The sequence below is a fragment of the Pogoniulus pusillus genome, chromosome 11 (assembly GCF_015220805.1).
Source record: "Pogoniulus pusillus isolate bPogPus1 chromosome 11, bPogPus1.pri, whole genome shotgun sequence".
NCBI classification, from domain to species: Eukaryota; Metazoa; Chordata; class Aves; order Piciformes; family Lybiidae; genus Pogoniulus; species Pogoniulus pusillus.
In genome coordinates this window covers 23,896,303-23,916,348 of record NC_087274.1, presented here as the reverse complement: position 1 = coordinate 23,916,348, position 20,046 = coordinate 23,896,303, and the positions used below count along the sequence as shown (strand labels likewise).

General features: G+C 39.6%; 1 protein-coding gene across 7 annotated transcripts in view; it reads left to right on the top strand.

Moving 5' to 3' along the window:
* Positions 1-20,046, top strand: part of JAKMIP1 (janus kinase and microtubule interacting protein 1) — a 182,588-nt gene that overhangs the window by 106,573 nt on the left and 55,969 nt on the right. For 5 of the 7 annotated variants that reach the window (XM_064151468.1, XM_064151464.1, XM_064151465.1 and 2 more), the window contains exons 1-7: positions 2,805-4,865; positions 6,145-6,327; positions 7,187-7,325; positions 9,183-9,875; positions 12,988-15,207; positions 16,963-17,064; positions 18,741-18,887. In XM_064151468.1, the coding sequence (XP_064007538.1) occupies positions 6,299-6,327; positions 7,187-7,325; positions 9,183-9,875; positions 12,988-15,207; positions 16,963-17,064; positions 18,741-18,887 (3,330 nt within the window). In that variant the 5' untranslated portion in view covers positions 2,805-4,865; positions 6,145-6,298. Of the gene's footprint in view, positions 1-1,359; positions 1,405-2,756; positions 4,866-6,144; positions 6,328-7,186; positions 7,326-9,182; positions 9,876-12,987; positions 15,208-15,340; positions 15,476-16,962; positions 17,065-18,740; positions 18,888-20,046 lie in introns of those variants that run through there. The other 2 variants (XM_064151470.1, XM_064151471.1) reach the window with 2 other exon arrangements.

The window sequence follows — 20,046 nt, the reverse complement described above, 5'->3', positions numbered from 1 at the left end:
GCCTAGTCAGTGATGTCTAAGATGTTAGTCACCTTCTATAAGCAGGGAAACCTGGAGGGATAAGTGATACCTCTGGACGTTAACAATTGTAAATATTGGTGTTTATCCACCTGTTCCAAAACATCCAAATGTCTGGCTGTTGCTATTCCCAAAACATAAACCCTTAATGCACTGCCACTGCAGTTTACAGAGCAGGCATCAAATTAGACAGATTGCCAATTGTGGAAATGGAAGTTGGCATGATCTGTGCTGGTTTGTCAGCTGAATGGATGGGGAAAAGTACTGGAAAAGAAACAGCTTAATCACGAGCTTAGCAGAAAGCTGATAATGAGTTAAAATGATTAACATTCTCTTTACCTTAATGTTACATTAGCAGGAGACCTCAAAAAAGCTTCACAATTTTCTATTAACCTTCAGCTCCTGGATGAATGGAAGACCTGCTTCTGTCTGTATTATGTTTGAACTTTTTTTCCTGTGGGATAAAATCCCATTCTGAATTTGCCTGAAGGAGGATTATGTTGTCAGAGAATCAGTGAATGATACGCTCCTACTTCATTGTTCTTCTGAAGGTTTAGTGTGTCAGTGAGTGCAGACTGATGCCTACATACTGTTGATACTGAGGCCAGTAATTTCTTCTGGAGCCAAGTCTCATGCTTTTGAAGGAGCTGCAGTGTTTATAGCTGAGCCTCATTGCTGGATGTAATTAAGAGCGACACATTGCTTATAGTTACCATGCCATGAGTATGGCTTTTTATTTTCCTTTAGGAATGGATTCCATGGTTAAATTTTATGTGAAATCCTGTCAAATCAGAACATAAGGATGAGAGTATTTTTCCTCACATAGTTTCTTCAGCAAACTGCCCTACTTCTAAAGGCTGTGGAAAAGAATAATGTGAAATATCAGTTTTATTCTATGAGTTGATACATGAGAAACAATCACTGTTTAAAGACACCATGTCCCTCTCGTAAGTGGTTGTCTGTCACTTAAGCTGCATTTAGTTTTGTTTGGTAAATCGTGGTTTAGGAAAGCTTTCAGAGGTGTGTAATTATAACTTATAGCTGAACTGATACAAAACCAAGCCTAATATTTCTGAAGTGACAGAATCCACAAATGTTACCCCTTGTAAAGCTACCATCAACTACTGAATTTTGTACCTTGTTACTTCTTTTTAGAGTAAGATTGTTATCCTCTATCTGTCTTTCAGATTGACTCAATTAATATTGATGTAAGACTAACTGCTGTAATGTCCTTGGATTTCATATTGCATAGCTTACATCTTTTTTTCTTTTCTTTTCTTTCCTCATTTTCTTTTGATCTTATGTTATAGTTTTTGTTCCTTTTTTTGTTTTTTTCACTAGCATTCATTCTGTGGCCTTGATGACACAACCGAACCAAGATGTGTGGTTGGTATTCTTTATATTTCTTCGTACTCTTTTTTTTTAAACTCAGATTTTGCTGTGCTTTAAAAAGTGTCTTCATAATGCTGTGAAGCTGTAAGGGCATGAGAGGTGTTCTGGAGGCAGGGAATCAATTTTGTTTTCCCAAAAGCCCACCCCTAAAACTGTATACAGAAATTAATTTAGTTTTAATTAGCAGATTCAGTTAGATTGAGAACATCTACAAGGATACCATAGGTAATTTTGACTATTTTGGAAGTCAGAAGTTGGAAAAGGCTAAGCTATTAGATATAGCATCCCCCACTATTAATCAGGCTGAGCCATTAATGCTTACTCACAGGTCAATCAGGCTGGCTGAAAGGAAGGGCAGTCCAGATGCTTGTCCCCTAGCTCTCTTTCAGAAGCCATCCAAGGATCGTAAAGGACTGTTGAGCCTGCATAAAGGGGGTGCTAATGGTGGAAGCTGTCCAAAGCAGAGATGGCCCTGTCCCTCAGGAGCTTGTCCTTCAGAGCGCCATGGGACTCTTTCTTGCAGGATCTATGCAGGCAGGGAGGAGAACTCTAAGGCGGGAACCCCCAAGGTGGGAAGTCCCCCAATATTCATACTCTTCCTAGACCAAGAGCCGAGTTACCACTGCCTAGGCATGAAGACCTCAGCCAATCCCCAGCCCAACTCCAGCATGGGCACTGCACGGGGCACCCCTCGTGCCAGAGGGCCGTTTGCTCCCCCCCCCTTCATGCCTGCAGGGTGGGGGGGAAAACAGGTCTTTTTGTGCCTTTTCCTCCCCCATTCAAACCACAGAGGGAGAGGAATTTTTGGGTATACAGGATGCCAGGACAAGAGGAAGTCACTTATAAAAGCCAGCTTGGAAGCCTTCAATTACTGTTCAAGACTTCTGCAGAGAGTCACTGAGAATAATTTTGCACTCTAAGATACTGACTACCCAAACTCCAGTGGGGGCTTTTCAGCTCTGTATAGCAGCTACTCTTTGTCTAAATGTCCAGGCATTGCTGTAGGATGCTAACTTCTGTCGTGCTGGTTTTCAGTTTTGTTTTCTAAAAAGCCCTGTAAGCATCACCACCCATGCTAAAAAAAGGGCTTCATTCCTTTCACTGGAGGTCTTTGAAACCATGAAATAACTTATTAAGCCTAATTTCTCTTCTAAGAGGCAATGTGAATGTTGCATGAATTTTGGTTCTTGTTGTTTTGAAGCTAATTTGAAACATTCAAAAGGAGATTGTGAGGCCTGTGAATTTAGGGCTGGATGCCAACACTTATTTCTAAAGTAATATTACATATCTAAAGCTCAGCATATTTATATTCTTCTCTTTTTCTTGTTTGATTGTTCTGTATACAGGCTATTAAAAGAACCTGTGGAGTGAACAGCTGAGTCCACGTGCAAAACTACAGAGAATATTTATTGAGCAGCTTTAAATTGGTGCATTTTTTTCCATAAAACAGTTCGCAGAATACTTGAAGCTGCAAAATACTTTGATTTTTTTTTTTAAGACATAGCTTCAAGTTGGAATGATTTGATAATCAAATAAGGACCAGCACATCATAAAAACTGGGAAAAAAAAGCTAACCAGAACACTCTTACACCAATCAAACACTGGAAAAAATACAAGTGCAATTACTGGCTGCTATGTGAACTCTTATCTACCAAATGGTTTTCTTACAGTACTGAGATCTTTGTCTCCATACTGCATGCTTTCAACAAATGTGATTTGCATTTCACCCAGGAAACACAAAATCTCCTTTTTAATATCTATATTTAAAAAGTTAAGTGTTTGACAATAAGTTCTCTTTAGTAAATAGCTGACAGGAAACAAACTGTTCAAAATTGGAAGCAGAAAAAAAAAATCCTATTTAATTCATGAGGTGGAAATCCATAGATGGAGAAGAGATGAGTTTTGGAGAAAGGCAAGATGGTAGGTTGAACTAAGAAAACTTTGAAGTGGGTAAGAGCTGTGTGGGAGAAATTATTTTGTACTTAAAAAAAAAAAAATCCTTCTTGCAAATCAAGGCAATAACTTGTAAAGAGAGCACTGAGAGAATGGAATATCCCAAGGTGGCCTCAAATGGTCAGGAATCATAGAATCAATCAGGTTGGAAGAGACCTTTAATATCATCCAGTCCAATCGATGATGTGCTGTGCTCAGTTATCCATTCAAGAAGATGAGATTGAAGAAATGGGTAGGTAGTTGAGCAGAGAAACAGCTGGAAATTAATATTTGTAAATCGTGGCACCCACAGGGAGTAACAGCTTTGAAAAATAGGTATAGCTACCAGAAAGCAAAAATGGCACAACCTCAACTAGAAGAGATGGTGAACAGGGAATGATGTTGACCAACTGAACGGCAAGAAAAAATTTGGACAAAGCACAGACTGAAATTGGAAAGTTAAAAGGAGTTGTTTAAGGTGGGAAATGGTTAGAAAAGTCTAGAAAGATTAGGCTGTTTTTTTCAAAGAAGGAAAGGCAAATAATTTCAGAGCTGGAAAGGCAACATAAAGAAACAGACAATTTTAAGCGTTTCTGGGATGTCAGTTCAAGCTAAAAATACTAAGAGCACAAGATTAAAAGGTAAAGATATCTTTCTTCTCCTTCACATGTTCTTGAAAATAATTTTTTGTGTTAAAAGGGCTAGAAAGCTAGAAAGCAACAAGTCTGTTCCCATGGACACACTGAGCATGAACAGGAGCACAGAGTGGAAAAATATGATTGTGATAATACATCAAACAAAGTGGAAATTATGACTGAAAAAAATAACATAAGGTGAAGAGCAACCAAGGCAGCACAAAGACAGCTGAGGAAAAAACTTGTCGTAGCAACTGAATATCTTACTGTTGAAGGTGCAGAAACCAGCCTCCAAAAACATCCCAGTTTTCTCAGATAATTTTTAGGCTCTGAATTAAGATGTACTCTTCACAAAGCATCACCAGGCGAGATCATTTACCTGCTGAAGGAGATGAGGTACTCCACGGGATTAATTCAGTCAGATACAACAAGCTGTGGCTCTTGTGAGAGTTTGAATGACCCTGTTTCCTGGCACAAAGCACATCTGAAATTGGAAACAAGGATTGTGACAGTTTGGAATCTCAATCCACAGAAGAATGTTGCTCACAATGTCTTGTTTAAAAGGAAAAAGCATTTAAAGAAGGTGTTTTCAAGTAGAGATTTTTCATGTTTTAGTTAAAACTTTTAGCAGTGTGATGGCAGAATGTGGAAAAATGAGGTCTTCGCTGCAGACAGAAGACTTTTGGCATTTCTCTGAAGAGCAGGACCACAACAGGAGATAAACAGAGCTTGAGATAACTAGGTGCTAATGAAGGAGTGGAAATTGGAAAGCGTGATTCACTTGGTAAAGGAGAACTTTCTTCTCGTAAACATAGCTTTGCGCATCACAGCTTTGGAACCAGAACCAAAAGCACAATCACAGGACGGTCAGAGCATATGGCTGTGACGGTAAGCATGCTGCAGAGACAGGACCTGGCCATGTTAAAATCAGGTGTATGAACAGCTTCGTTTTCTTATGCTTTAATCTGTTTGGTTACATTGTCATTCACATGTGACCATTTTCTCAAAGAAACCGGCTGATTTGGGTGGCGTTTTCCCTGGTATTTGTGATTTGATTTTGTGATGAGGTAGCAGGATTAGTGGGTTTGTAGTTGCTTTCTTCTTCTTTGTTGTGTAGATTCACAGCATTTGTTAAAAAAAAAAACCAACCAAACAAACAAAAAAACCAGCACAAAACCCCAAACAAACAACAAACTCCCCCCTAAAAAAGCACGACCAAAAACCCTCACAACCCCAAACCACAAAATACCCCCCAAAAACCCCAAACAAACAAAAAACCGCTGACAAAATCCAGAGAACAGAGCAGAATTAGTTGCATTATTTCCTGGAGAATAGGTCCAACCTCAGTGGTTGACTTCCCACAGATCCAGTTCCAAATCAATGCAAATCTAGCAAAAGCAAAGGCGTTTCACAGAAGGCAGTTACAGGACTGTACTTCCTGAAAAGAGCGTCTGTGAATGAAAGTGATCTGCAGGCTGAAGAACTGTTAGTGCTGTTACTAAAAGAGGCAAAAGACAAGAACCAAACTTACCTCCCAGAGCTCACATTTCAAAGTTCTTTTTAGCCATTGTTTCATAACCTGGTAGAGGGGAAGCTGACTTTTAAGTAAAATACCAAATGAAAAATTATGAAATACCTGTTAAATAGACTAAATGTGTCCCTGGAATAGTCAGAGATTGCCTTTTGAATAGCAAATATCCTTTCCTAATCTTCTGTCTGGAAGCAAGAAAATTATCATACCTCTTTCCAAAATAAGTCAGATTATTTTTTTCTGTGATAAACATACTCAGTTTTGTGAACTCCTCTATTTAGCAGAAAACTGCCCTCTTTTGAAACATTCCATGCATAATTCCTTCATGAATAAGCCTAATTGAATCTTTTATGGGGGTCTCATGTTGTGAACTGCAACTCTTTTCATACATGCTGAATTACCTTGGGGCTAATGAAATGAGACTCTCTCATAAATAATATATGTGCTTAGAATCGAGGACTGTTCATGTGATCTTCAGAGGCTTGGACTCTTACTGCATGCTTAAACTGTAGTACATTGAGAAGCTAAAAAATTTGTTGGAGAGGGGTTCATCATGAATCCTTCCTCTGGGAGAACACAAGAATTTTGTTACCATATTAAAATTCCCAGTAATGAAGGAAACATCTTGAATTTCAGTGTTAAAATCGATGCTTCCTGGAATTTCCAGGAACTAGCAGATGCAGACATACCTGATGAACAAGTAAGTGGTGCTGGAGAAGCGAATTTGAACCTCAGAATAAAAGAGCTGGAAAAGTTGGAGCAAAACCTGAAAGGTGTTCTGGAGAACTACATGGAGTCGGGTTCTGTCCTAAGTAAGAGGTAAATAAAAGGCCTTTTTTTTTTGCATTCAATATTAAAATGATGTGGCAAGTACTGGCTAGCAAATGATACAGGTAGAGCTAGCAAAAAGAAAGACCTTCTGTGTTTTTTAGGGTGCCTGGTTAGATGCATATGTGTGTTCTGTGTAGCTGCCAAAGTAGAAATGCAGATTCAATTCTTGGTTTTATGTTTTAAATTAGACTTTTAGTATGGTCTAAAGTCTTGTTGCAGTAACTAGACAGCTTTCTCAGGATGGTTCATTCTTATATATTCACAAGGTGTAAATTCTGCTTTAAAACATATCCCTTCCCTTTCAAGTCAGGAGTTCCTTTAGAATTGCAAAGTATTCTTTGTTTCAGAAAACAGGTGCAATTTGTCAACATCCACTTTGTAGACACTCAATATAACAAATAGTTACTCACAGGTTTCCTGTAATCTTGATTTTGATGGGAAACATAAAATGTGAATTTGCTAACTGTGAACCTAGCAAAATCCTATGATCAGGTAAATGTAGAGGCCAAGGTGTAGTGGTTCTGTGTGGTAAGTTGTTGTTTGCTGTAGCATGGCAAACTTCAGTGAACATTAGCTTTGTAAATGTGTTTATGGTTTTCATATTAATCCAGCAGAGAGAATAAGCATAGACCTTTGTCTTTAAGAGGTTTGACTATCCAGTGTAGTATGTAAACTCCAATGGACTTGTTAAGTGTTGTTATTAGTGATTAACAATTGTTACAGTTTTATTATTGGGAGAAAATGGAAAAATAAAGGTAAACCAATGCATTGCTGATGACTGCTTGTCCATCTGGAACTGTACTGTGTGGTATTTACTTAGCAAATATCTTGGTTCTCGCTATGACAGGATGAAAGAGCTGGAGCTGTCACACAAAGCACTCCTTGTGATGACTGACCAACTTGATGTGAAGTTGCAGCAGATTGAAAGTGCAAATGTGTGTGTCAAAGGGAAACTGCGAGACATCCAGGAGGACTTGATCAACTTGGTGAGGAGGATATTGTTTCAAATGGCCTAGTTTAGCTTCTCTTTGTGGTAATCGTAGAATCACAGAGTGGTTTGGGTTGGAAGGGATATTCAAGGCTATCAAGTTCCAATACTCCAGCCATGGGTAAGGACATTTTCCACTAGACCAGGCTGCTCAAAGTCCCATCCAACCTGGCCTTGAACACCTGCAGGGATAGGACAAGAGAGATTATGCCTTCTGATTCTATTTATCACAAGATACACTCTCATTTTCTGAGCCTTTTAGCTCCAAGCTGAATACTCTGAGAGGACACTAATACCATGTGATAAGACACATAAGAATGAAGAATGTTTCATAGTTTTTTGCTTTTTTTAATTAATAGTGAAGTGTACTTTCCAAGACCAGGAAACAAATGTACATATATTCTCATCCATAGGTAACCACCCAGAGCATCTCACATCTACTTGGCCACATAACACTTCAGCCTAGTGTTCCTCCTGTCCTTGTTGGTGAATCCCTTGGACTCGGAAGTATCAAAGACCAAAAAGACTGACCTTAAAAAGTCCTTGAAGGAATACAGTAATGTCCCTGTGCCTTCAGGCTTGCTTTAAAGTTGCTACAATAGCCCTATGATACTAGCAACTCTTACATCACTTGAAAGAAGGGCAGCATGTGGACCATGAAAGCGTCCCCTGTCTTTCATTGACACCTTTCACCTCTGTATGTCTTCTGTGTTCAAACATGCTTTGATGCAAAGGGAAATATCGAAGTCTCTCAAACTTATTCAGAAGTCATCTGTTCCTGTCTTCTTTTTCACAAAAGTGGTCATGAAAGGAACTGGCAGATGACAGGTACGGTGAAGGGCAAAGAGGAAAAGCTTCATCTCTGGGAGGTGTGTGCTCTGTTTTGTGTAACAGAACTACAGCTGGTGAGACTTCATCTCGAGTACTGTGTTCAATTTTGGGCTCCCCAGTTTAAGAGGGACAGGAATTTGCTGGAGAGGGTCCAGCAGAGGACTATGAGGATGAATAGGGGACTGGAGCACTGCCTGATGAGAAGAGGCTGAGGGACCAGGGGCTTTTTAGTCTGAAGAAGAGAAGACTGGGAAGGGACTTAATAAATATTTATAAATATCTGAGGGCTGGGGGTCAGGAGGGGAGGGGACAGACTCTGCTCACTTGCTTCCTGGGATAGGACAAGGAGCAATTGGTGGAAGCTGCAGCACAGGAGGTTCCACCTCAACACAAGGGGGAACTTCTTTACTGTAAGCGTCCCAGAGCACTGGAACAGGCTCCCCAGAGAAGCTGTGGGGCCTCCTTCTCTGGAGACTTTCAAGACTTGTCTGAATGCATTCCTCTGTGACTTGAGCTAGATTGTGTGGTCCTGCTTTGGGAGGGGGGTTGGACTCAATGATCTATTTGGGTCCCTTCCAACCCCTGACATTCTGTGATACAGCTCCTCTGCCTGGGACATCTTGATGCCACACTTACTGCTAGTGTTAAGGACCAGTTACTGTGTAGTTCAAAGTAGGTTATATGAATTCCAGTTCAAAAGTTGCTTTTAATTTCATTTGAAGGGTAGAATATGCAAAAGAAAGTGTTTAAGAATCTCTTGCATTTTATGCAGTAGCAGACATGGGTGAATTTGTGGTTGCTTGGTTTGTTTCCTACTGAGATGTTTCAGTGATGACTGAAATGATGGAACAATAGGTCATTTTTTATTTAAATGCAGGATTTTAATGGCCTCAAAAATTTCTGCTTACATCATTCTCAAGTTTTCAGAAAAAAAGGGCATAGTGTTTGCAAATTTGAGAAAAAAATTAGCAGAAGAAGAGATTTAGTGTTAAGATATTAACCTTTTAACTCACTCAAATTACAGGTTGACAACCAAGAACAGTCAGAGAAGAAGCAAAAGCAAAAATTACGCTGGCTTCAGGAGCAGCTGAAGACAAAAGAAGATGAAATCAAAAGCCAATCGGAGTATTTTGAGCACTACAAACAGAGGCAGAGACAACAGACAGCAGTGCTGAGAAAAAGAGAGTGCTACCTCCAGGGTGAGGTATCTAGGCTGGAAAAGCAAGTCCTAGACCTTAGTGCCCATACTGCTCTTTTGACATCTGAGATCGAAGAGGGAATGGTACAGCATCTTCAGCAGAAGCTGGAATCAGCATTCAGTGGGACTCGGAATAAACACTATGACATAGAGGTGATGGAACTGAAAACTTGCATTCAAAACATGGAGCACGACATGAAAAGCCACCTTGAAGCATTTCACCAAAATCTGAAGTTCTTAAGGGAAAAAGAAGACGACAACAGAAGAGAACAGGCAGACCTGCTGACTGAACTCCAGTGCTCTCAGGACACTGAAGACTTTCTCAGAAGGCAATTGGAAGAATCCTGCCATCGTGTGTGTGCTCTGAAATTGTCTGAAATCAAACTACATGAGAAAGTGGAAGAACTTTTGGATGAAAATAGGATGTTAAAAGATCACAGTAAGGAGAAGTTGAAAAAGAGGAAAGAGAAGGACTCAGGACATAAAAGATTAGAGAATGAAGGTAACGGCCTTGAGCAGGTAAGTAGAAATAAGGCAAAATACAATTACTTATTTCTCTTTATATCAGCTTGGATTACACTTGTCACTAGACGTGCAATCAGGATGCAAGTGTGAGCCTTCTTCCTTCCTGTATGCTTTTCATTTACTTCTGTGGGTGCTTTAGTACTTGACAGTGTCTAATTCACACCCACTGGAATCAGTAACTGGAGCTTCATTGTATCAGTGCTTTTATGAAGTGCACATTGAGGACTCTTCACATATCTCATTTCCTTAAGTTTTTTAAGTGACATATTCAAGGAAAAGGTCTCAGTTGGAACTAGAAGTAGAGCCCAGAAGAACTTCTGAGACCTCTGTGCCCTGGACATCATTCAGTGGAGCAGTGTATTTATGGATGGGTGAGTTTTCACATGTTGTTCATGCCCAAGTGATGAAGAAAACGAAGCACAGACGACAATAAGCTTTGTCTGTGAGGTTTTTCTGGATGGCGGTAGCAAAGGGAAGATGGGCACAATAGTCCTGACTGGGAATGAGTTGAAACACCCAGTGGTTTGCAGCTCCACAGCGTTGTGGTATGCCCTGTTTACACTGAATAAAGACTTGTTTGCTTCAAGCACTCCAACATTGCATGGGAAAGTTTTGCATGTGCTGTAATATGGCATTCAGCTTCTGCCAATTCATTTTGCTGACAAAGAGCAAGTCTTTTCACAGAAAGAACTCAAACAAAATTTTATTCTATAGCCACTGAGGTGGAGGCTATCTTTATTCTGAGCATTTGTTAAAGTGAAATCAGCTAAGCCTGATGATCAGCCACCTCATTCAGATTGTGACCTGACTTCCCCACAATTCTCTTGATTTTAGCTGCAGTTAACAAAGAGAGAATGGGCAGGAACAAAACTCTTTAATACAGGAGTACTATAAGATTGTGAATACTTCCAGAACTGAGAGAAGGTGAAGAGGGTCTTTTGTCCATAAAAGCTTGAAGTTTGTAACCTGGAAGTTGAATGCATCTTTGCAGACATGGTGGATGTGCACTATTAGTGGCTCTACAGCCCCAAAGTAGTGATCTGCAGGAATTTATTTTGTGTGTGAGAGAGAAAATGGTAAGATCCTCCTGCAGTAAGTGGTGGCACATGGGTGACCTTTGTGGAGAACTCAGAAGCTGTGTCTCACTGCATGTGTCTATGCAGCTGCCCTGAGGTGGCTTTCAAAGCCAGAGAAGTAGTGGAGAATTACTATTGGTTTGAGAAAACTGAGAAAAGGAGAAAATGCTATATGCAGATGGGAAGGCAGGATATATTGACTGACTGTTTGCCTGGGATCAATCCAAAAAGTCACAGAATCACAGAAACATCCATGTTGGAAAAGACCCTTGGGATCACCAAGTCCAACCTATAACCCTATTCAACAAGATTCACTTTAAACGATATCCCTAAGCACCACATCCAAATGACCCTTAAGCACAACCAGGGGTGGTGATTCCACCACCTCGCTGGACAGCTCATTCCAGTGCCTGACCACTCTCTCCATGAAAAAAATTTTCCTAATGTCCAATCTAAACCTACCCAGCCTCAGCTTGAGGCCATTCCTCTTTGTTCTGTCTCCAATTACCTGTGAGAAGAGAGAGGTAAGAACAGTCCTCCTAAAACATGAGTGTTATATGCAGTAGCCTTAAAAAAAGTTATTTTGTTTTTCCTTTATCATTTTGCACTCATTTCTACATATGAATCTAGAGCTGTGTTGTTGTAGAAGGTTGCTTAGTCTGAATTACCCAGTCTAGGGTATATATAATTTGTGTTAAAATGGTTTACTGTGGTCTGCTTCACAGAAGCTTGCATTCCTTGAATGCTGTGTACAGTACCAGTTGCATCAAATTTGTGCATTCTGCCTCCTCTTTTTGTATTGCTACTAAATCACTTGAATTTTTCTACTAGAAAATGGTATGAGATAATGGGGAAGGAGAGGGGAAATAATCAATATCTATGATAAAAGGAGAAGGGAGACATCTGCTGTTGTACTGTAAAACTGAAGAAGGCTTTTCCCCCTTGTGTTTTAGTAGCACCTCTTGAAATGAAATTTCCTAATCTCATTACCTTGATGTTGTGGTATTCAAGCCAGAAGAGTAACAAGTAAAATCTTATTTGAGCTCATCATACTGCCTCAACAGCTATAAAAAAGAGACATTTTATGCAACAGAAGAAAGATTTTCCTACTGCTACATTTCTGGAAAGCTGCTTATGTATGATTTTTTTTAGTGAAAGGGGAAACTGTATCATTTGCCTGTTTCACAGACAGGAAAAAATGTAGTGTGTGAAGATAGGCTTAGCAGATCCTGTGAAGCATGCACTGGATGAGATTGCTCAATATATGCAACCTCATTCAAATGCCAAGCACACCAGCTATTCTTGAAAACTAGCCTTGGTCATCATTGTGTCTTCATGTGAGAATACTGGGTTCAGGTAGGTGTTTTATTCTGCTTCTGTAGAGGTGAAGTGGAGCTCACAGAGAGGTGTAGTCACAGAAATCTCATCAGAAACTTGAGTTTCCAGACTTGGTTTTGGGATCCTGTCTCCAGTATTCCAACTGCAGCCTATGTCTCAATGAAAAATGGATAAAAATACAGGTGATTCTATGGGGCTGTGTCTTGATTTCAGATGTGACAGCTTTCAGTTGTGAAGGTTAGGGTCTGTTGTAGCTGTTGCTGAAGGAGAAGTATGAAACACCAAGTGATGTCCCTTTCTACAGCTTTCATGTGACAGACAGGATCTTGAATTCACAGTATGATGTTCCTGGCATCCAAGCATTATATCTTCTATTTCATTTTGTGTACCTTTCTCTGCCTCTGGATTCTGAGATAAAATGAAGGGCTGGTATAATTAAAGATGAATATAAAAATAGCTTTAAATCATAGCTACTGAAGGTGTTATTCACCATGATTACAGGTGTATATTTGTACCTTATTGGTATAATTTCTGCCACTGCAATTCTTTAAATCATTTGAAAACTCTTTATATGGAAATATTCTTTGCTCGTGTGTCTGTAATTGAGTGTTTTACAGCTGAAGGGAAAATAAATTATGATTACCAATGCAGAATGTTTTCAGTTTGAAACATTTCTGTTTTGCTATTGTCAGGTCACCCCTGGAACAAAGAGAACAGGTACTTCAGAAGATAATCTCACTTTGTTCAGATGTGCTCCAAGTTACTGTGCGCCAAGACTGCTTCTCCCTTGCTCTAAGTTAGCTAATGATGAGGCAAGTAGAGAAACCACAGATGAAGAAAACTTTACTGTCTTGAGGGATCAACCTGTAAATCTACCAGCTAAGACATTCCCTGTTTCTGTGGTTGAAGCTTTAATGAGAAAGAAGCTCCAACTTACTTTATTAGAACCTGAAAGCTATCATATATCAGCTGTCACCACAGTGAAGGAAGTGAGGAGTCTGGATTCAAGTGAAGGAAATACCACTCTCTGCTCTGACGGCCTCTGCCCTGTTGCAGAAGGAGGATTTTCTGACAAGGCTTTTGGGCTCCTTCATGGAAAGATGTCTGGCACTGTGACTGAAATCTTCACATCATCTCTAGAAAAATGCAATGTGGGAAAGCATTGGGAAAACAAGAAAATTCTGCCAAAAAGCATAACTGAGAATAAATGTCTGGATAAAGTTGTTGATGATGGAAAGTATCACCGCAAAAATGTTAAAGGGAGAGCTAAAGGAGGAGGAATACAGAATGAGGAAGCCCAACCACAACAGGCAACCTGTATTCCTGAGGAAAGGTCTAAATTCTTAAATACAAGTGAACTGACTGGGCCTGGGAGTCAAAGAATAGAAGCCAAAACCAGTCTAGATAGCTCACAGGATGTTCAAAACTTATCTGTTGATTTTAAAGATGCAAAGAAGCATTTTGAAAGCAGCTCTAAACTAAAGGAGAAAGAACAAGACCTCTCAGAAATTTGCATTTCTGATGTGGATAGAGTAGAAGGTAGAGAAGACATCATCAAAATGGAGGAGAAAGGAGAGCAACCTCAGAAACCAGCTCACCAAGCAAACTTTTCCAGAAATATCAGCATGAAAGAAAAGGATTCTGGACAAACCCTGAAACTGTATGAAAGGAAGGAGAAGAATTCCACATCTGAAAGAAGAGCTATTGAAAACGTGCAATTTGCATGCTGTGCCAGGTTGTTTTGGTCAGAGGAAGAGGGGTATCTGCTGAACGTATTGTCTCCTACGCAGGAGAGGGCTGTGTGCTTAACCAAAATGCAGCTGTCAGGGAGCAGTTTGTATGAGTGTTTCTGTCATCTGTCCCCACTGGAAGCTGGTAGTGAACATAATGTGCAAATACATGCACTGGAAAAAGTGGTGGCTGTGTGTTCTCAGAGGATATTTCTACTGATGCAGGAGAATGAAAATTACTCCAGAAAAGTCTGTGTGTTACAACAAGAGAATGAGAGATGTGCTCAGCTGATGAGTGCACTGCAAGAGGAGATAGATGCATATATTCAGTACCTTCTAGCAATAGATGAAGCTAACATTGTTTCATTCCAGAACTTACTGAATGAGAAAGAAGCTGCTGGTGGATGTTATAATAACTTATCAGAAGAAAACACCACGAGCCCAGGAATACATTTTGTTGAAACCTTCTCAAAGATCCTCTTATCTATTGAAGAGAAAAATAGGAATTCTAAAGAAGACTCATTGACAATTGCATCAAATAAACTTTCCAAAAGTCTCTTATCCCTGGATGGAAGGAAGACAAGATATTTCCAGCTGCTTTCTGACCTGAAAGAAGAAAGAAGTAGATGCTTTGAGGAAATAGATAAATTATTACAAGACAAGGAGAACTATGTATCAAAATATAATGAATTACTACAAGAGAGAGAGGGAAATATACAAAGAATAACTCTTTTAGAAAGTGAGAAAGAAGCTTTGTTGGGATATTTGACAGAGATAAAATGTGAACAGAAAAAATACAAGACCTTGGTTTCAGAACTTGAAGAATGCAAAACCAGTTGTTATCAAACTATCTCTGATTTACAGGAGGAAAAAAGTGTACTGAAAAGAGAAATGGAGAGAATCAAGAAGCAAGCTTCAGAACAGCTGGATGAATTGCAGAAAGCAAATGCAAACTATATTTTAGAAAATAATACATTGAAAGAGCTCCTAACTTCTTTGGGTTTCAGCTATGAAGAGCTGAGAAAGGAGAAAAGTTTGGGAACAAAGGAAAATATAGTAAAACTAAAAGAAGAAAGCCAACAACACAGTCTCAAATCAGAGAGAGCTGAAACAGCATGTAGTGAAACTCAGACTGAAGAAATTCTCATTACAGACCCTTCAAACTATTTCCCTAAAAAAGAGGTAAATAACATTTCTTGTTGGTATTATCAATCAGGATCTTTTAAAGAAAGTGTGAGGTGTTAATGTCATTTGGAGGACAAAGCTATATTAACTTTGTAATGTGGGAAATGTAATGTTTATAACTATGTAACAGGTGAGTGCCAGGAGGATGGAGCCAGGCTCTGCTCAGGGATGCCCAACGACCGGACAAGGAGCAATGGGTGGAAGCTGAAGCATAGAAAGTTTCGTTTAAACATGTGGAGGATTTTTTTCCCTGTGAGGGTGGCGGAACACTGGAATAGGCTGCCCAGGGGCACTGTGGAGTATGCCTCTCTGGAGGTATTCAAAGCCCACCTGGACACGTTCCTGTGTTATCTGCTCTGGCAGGGGAGTTGGACTGGGTAAGCTTTCGAGATCCCTTCCAGCCCCTGACATTCTGTGATTCTCTAATCTCCCATGTGTTGGATATCTGAATTGCTAAAATTGACTTTGAAATAGAAAGCAAAATGCCAGAGCTGCTTTTTTTTCAATGTTGTATTAGAGAATTTTACTAATACCAGAAGCTACGTGTTTTAAAATAATACTTTAAAATAATGCATTGTTCAGGAACTGCTAAAATAATCTTATTGCAAGAGTAAGAGCTTCTGGTAGAGCAAATTAATTTCCACAAGCTTTTGTCATAATGTTGAGGCACTCATGTCTTGCTGTAAATCCAACCCCTAACATTCTGTGATATGTTGATAGAATCATGGGATCCTAGAATGGCTTAGGTTGGAAGAGACCTTAGAGATCACCTGCTCCAACCTCCCCACCATGGACAGGTCTGCAGACTGTCTGCTAAAGACCTCATTCAACCTGGCCTTGAACACCTCCAGGAAGGAAGCAGCCACAATCTCCCTGGGTAGCCTATTCCAGAGTCTCACCACTCTTGTACTGAAGAATTTCTTCCCAAGATCAGTCTAAACCTATTCTCCCTCAGTTTAAAACTATTCCACTTTGTCCTATTGCTAGACACTCTTATGAAACATCCTTCTCCAGCCTTCCTGTAGGATCACTTCAAGTATTGGAAAACATCTCTAAGGTCTTCTCTAGACTGAACAACCCCAGTTCTGTCAGCCTCTCCTCATGGCAGAGGTGCTTCAGCACTTGGATCACATTTGTGGCTCTCCTCTGGGCTCACTCCAACAGCTCTGTGTGCTTCTTTTGATGGGAACACCAGAACTGGATGCAGTATTCAGAGTGGGGTTTCACCAGAGCAGAGAAAAAGGGCAGAATCATCTCTCTTGGCCTGCTGGCCACACTCCTCTTGAAGCAAGCCTTTTGGATTGCATGAGTCCACTGTCAGCTTGTGGTGAGCTTCTCATCAAACAATACATCCAGGTACTCTCTGCCCACTCTGCACCCAGACTGGATTTGTGCCTGGTTCACTCACTGATTTTTATTCTGATAGGTCTCTGTTTTAAAGTGTTTTGCTTTTAGTGAAACATACACCTAATCATAAGATTACTTATAGTGAATTTCTCATCCATGTTTTTCCTCCATAGTTATGAATCTTACAGTACAGTGAATTGCTATGGAGAACATTGTGTCCTTGTGAAAGCAGAATTATTACTTCACTGAGAAAAACATATAGGGAAATATTTATCTCTGATACTTTGAGTTTCTAGGAATGCTTTTGGTAATTGAGAGGGATGGGGGAATATGTGTTGTCCTGTGAAAACCTGTGTGCCATTTGCTATGAATGAAAGGAGTCACATCTTTCTGTTGTGTATCCAGGGCAGCATGTCTGAAAGCTATGATGTGATGAAAGAGCAAGTGGAAAAGGCAAAAGAGGATCTGAAAATACAGGAAAATGAATTAGAAAAATCAAAAAAAGAGGTAACTTCATTCTCTGATCGAATTCTGAGGAGGAAAAAAAAAAAAAAGGCTGTTACATGTCCTGACATGTCTGTTCTTCTTTCTGCCAGAATTTAACACATTTACACACCAGGGAAGTCTCTGATCTGCTGAACCAAGACATACCTCTTTGATCTTTCAGCTCAGAGATGAATTGCAGAGTCATTGGTGGTTGACCAGTGAAGCTGCATTTCTCCGGGGCACTGACAGTAGCTGAGTGCTTAATAAAGACACACCAAATGAGCTGTCTGCTGTAGACATCTCTGGACATGCTGCTTTCCTCCCCATCACTACGAATGAGGAGTCAAATGAAGTAGAAGCACTAAGGAATATGGCAAACCTGAATTTAAAGTGGTTTTTTTTAATGAGAGGCAAAAATTGACATTGTCAAAGGGTCTCACTTTCTTCATTGATGATGTAAAACATGAACACTGCCCTCTCTTGCTGTCTATGCAGTAAACATGAAGTCCAACAACACTTGCATGGAGACTTCTGTGGATGGCTAGTTCTGAGTCTGTGTAAAATAAATTTGCAGGTTTGACACCAAGGAAGCTTTCAATGTTGCACCTTTCTGAATGTGTTAGCTTTCACATTCCTGTTTCTTTATTGAACAATCTCCACTCTCTGCTTATCTAAGCAGAAGGTATTCCTTTTATGACAAATACATATTTGTGGGGTTGTTTCATGCAACCACAGGCATTGCTGAGACTCACTGTGGAGAAAACTATTGGTAGTAAGAAGTGATGAACACATAAAAGAGCAGTAGCATTATACATGTGAAGGGTGTGCAAAATGGTTCTACTTTTCCAAGACTTCTCAGATTTCAGGTGAGGCAGATGGAATGAAGGGGTGTATTTGGATGAGTGATGGATAGTTAGATAAGGACTTCTGACACTGTAGTTTGAACATAAAGAAATAATTTTATTATTCTTTTAAAATCTGATTAACTTGGATCCTTCTAATCAATCCTTTTATATGCTACAAGCAAGTTGCAATGCTTTCCTCAGTTTACTTAAAAGGACATGAAGCTTTTGTTTTCGCAAAGAAGAAGAAATAATTTGTCATACAAGGGTAAGAGCTTGCTGGTAAGAAACCAGCTGAGCTACTGAGTGGTTGCTTTGTGGTAATACTCCTCCCAACTACAGCTGATCTGTATAGGTGGAAAAAAATGCATCCTAGAAAAAATATATATAGAAGTGGCTTGGGATGTTTTGGGGTTTTTTTTTGCCTTTGCATTTTTCATTTTTTACTTTTCTCAGGAAGACTTTTTTTTTTATCCCTAGGTGACACAATCTTACTTTCCATTTGCTCTGAGGGCTTTCAAAGATGTAATCTCTGAAACTGTGAGCATACTCATGGCTGCTATTTCTGTCCCAAATTGTCTTCAAATTTAGAAATCAGCTAAAAAATTAATCAATTTTTCTGCATAGCTCTAGCTGGATATTTCTCTCAGGATTACATGAAGCATCTCAGTCATTTCTTCTAATAAGATTGTAGTGTATTGTGTAATTCCATTTATTTTAACCAATTTACAGCAATTTAAAACTTGTGACATGGAGATTAGACTCAAGTCCATGGTTGTAAACTGGTATTGAAAATTGATACCACTACCAGACTGATTACATTCAATAATTCTGTTTTTTTATACTTCCCATTAGGCCCAGAAGTGGTACAGAGAACTTGGCTTTGCTGAAACAAGATATGAAGAAGTCAAAGCTCATTTGACCCAGACTCTCTCAGAGTTAGACCGTCTTAAACAAGAGGCTGGGAACAAAATGCTTGGAAAGCAGCACTCCAAATTAATGGTATGTATGTAAATGGAATGAAGAAAGGAATATTCCTTAAGAGAGCGTGTTTTGGATGCAGAGAGACATATTTTTGTTCCAGGCAATAGATTTGAAGCAAGTATCAAGCACCTAGAATTTATTTGAGCTATAAACGTGAAAGCAGCAGTTACTAACCTGATGTGGTTAAAGATGTCCCAGTTCCATGCAAGAGGATTGGACTAGATGACTTCTAAGGGTCTCCCAATCCAGAACATTTAATGTTTCCATGATTATGCAAGTAAACCATCTGTCTACATTATAGTCCAAAGTCTGGGCTCTGCATTAGAGCATTTTCAGGAAGGCTCTCGCCCTATGCACTCTAGTCTGTCATATTCTGAGGCATGGATTTCCAAGTGGTCTTAATGAAAGATGTTGAAGGAATCTCCAGTTTTCCTAGTATTGGCCTTTCTGTCTTCTAGCCCAAATTTACCAGATGTGGAGCAGACAAATTGAAGCTGTGGTGTCAGGTGCTTTGTAGACCATCTTCCACTGCCAGTGAGGAGCTGTGGATTAATGGGAAGTTCAAGTCTGTCATCAATGCATGAAGCCCCAGTGTGTATGCCTAAAATCCAGGAAATCTTTCTAGCACTTTCTATTGCTAATTTGCTTTTGAGAGATTATGTGTTCGGAGTATGTCTTTCAGTACTTCATATAATTTTCTACTCTACAGCATCCAGTGCCCAGGGATCCCAGCTTTCAGATGAGGCTCCAAAAGAGTGGCTTTATATTATTCTCTACTAGTAAAAGAGAGTTAAGGCACCAACTTCAAAGACTAGAGATTTTGCCAGATTTTACAAGATTATGGTGTGTTGAATGCTGCATTTTAGACTTGGCTGTCCTGTGGTTATTTCTCAGTTCCAGCTGCTGGATCTTTTACCCTTCTGAAGCTTGACTACACAAGCCATGTTGCTATTCACTGGGACTTCTGACAAAGTGATCATGAATAAACCTTGTATGCCTCACTTGTGCTTTACAACTACAGAAAGCTGCTAGTAGGTTAGCAAAATGCAAAAGGGAAGAACTTCTCTGTCTTCAACTTCCAAGAAAATTTTCTAGTTTCCCCCATAGTTTCCCACTAAGCATCTTCCGTCAGGAAATGTTTCCATTTATTTTTAGTTAACCTACATTTCATGAGGAA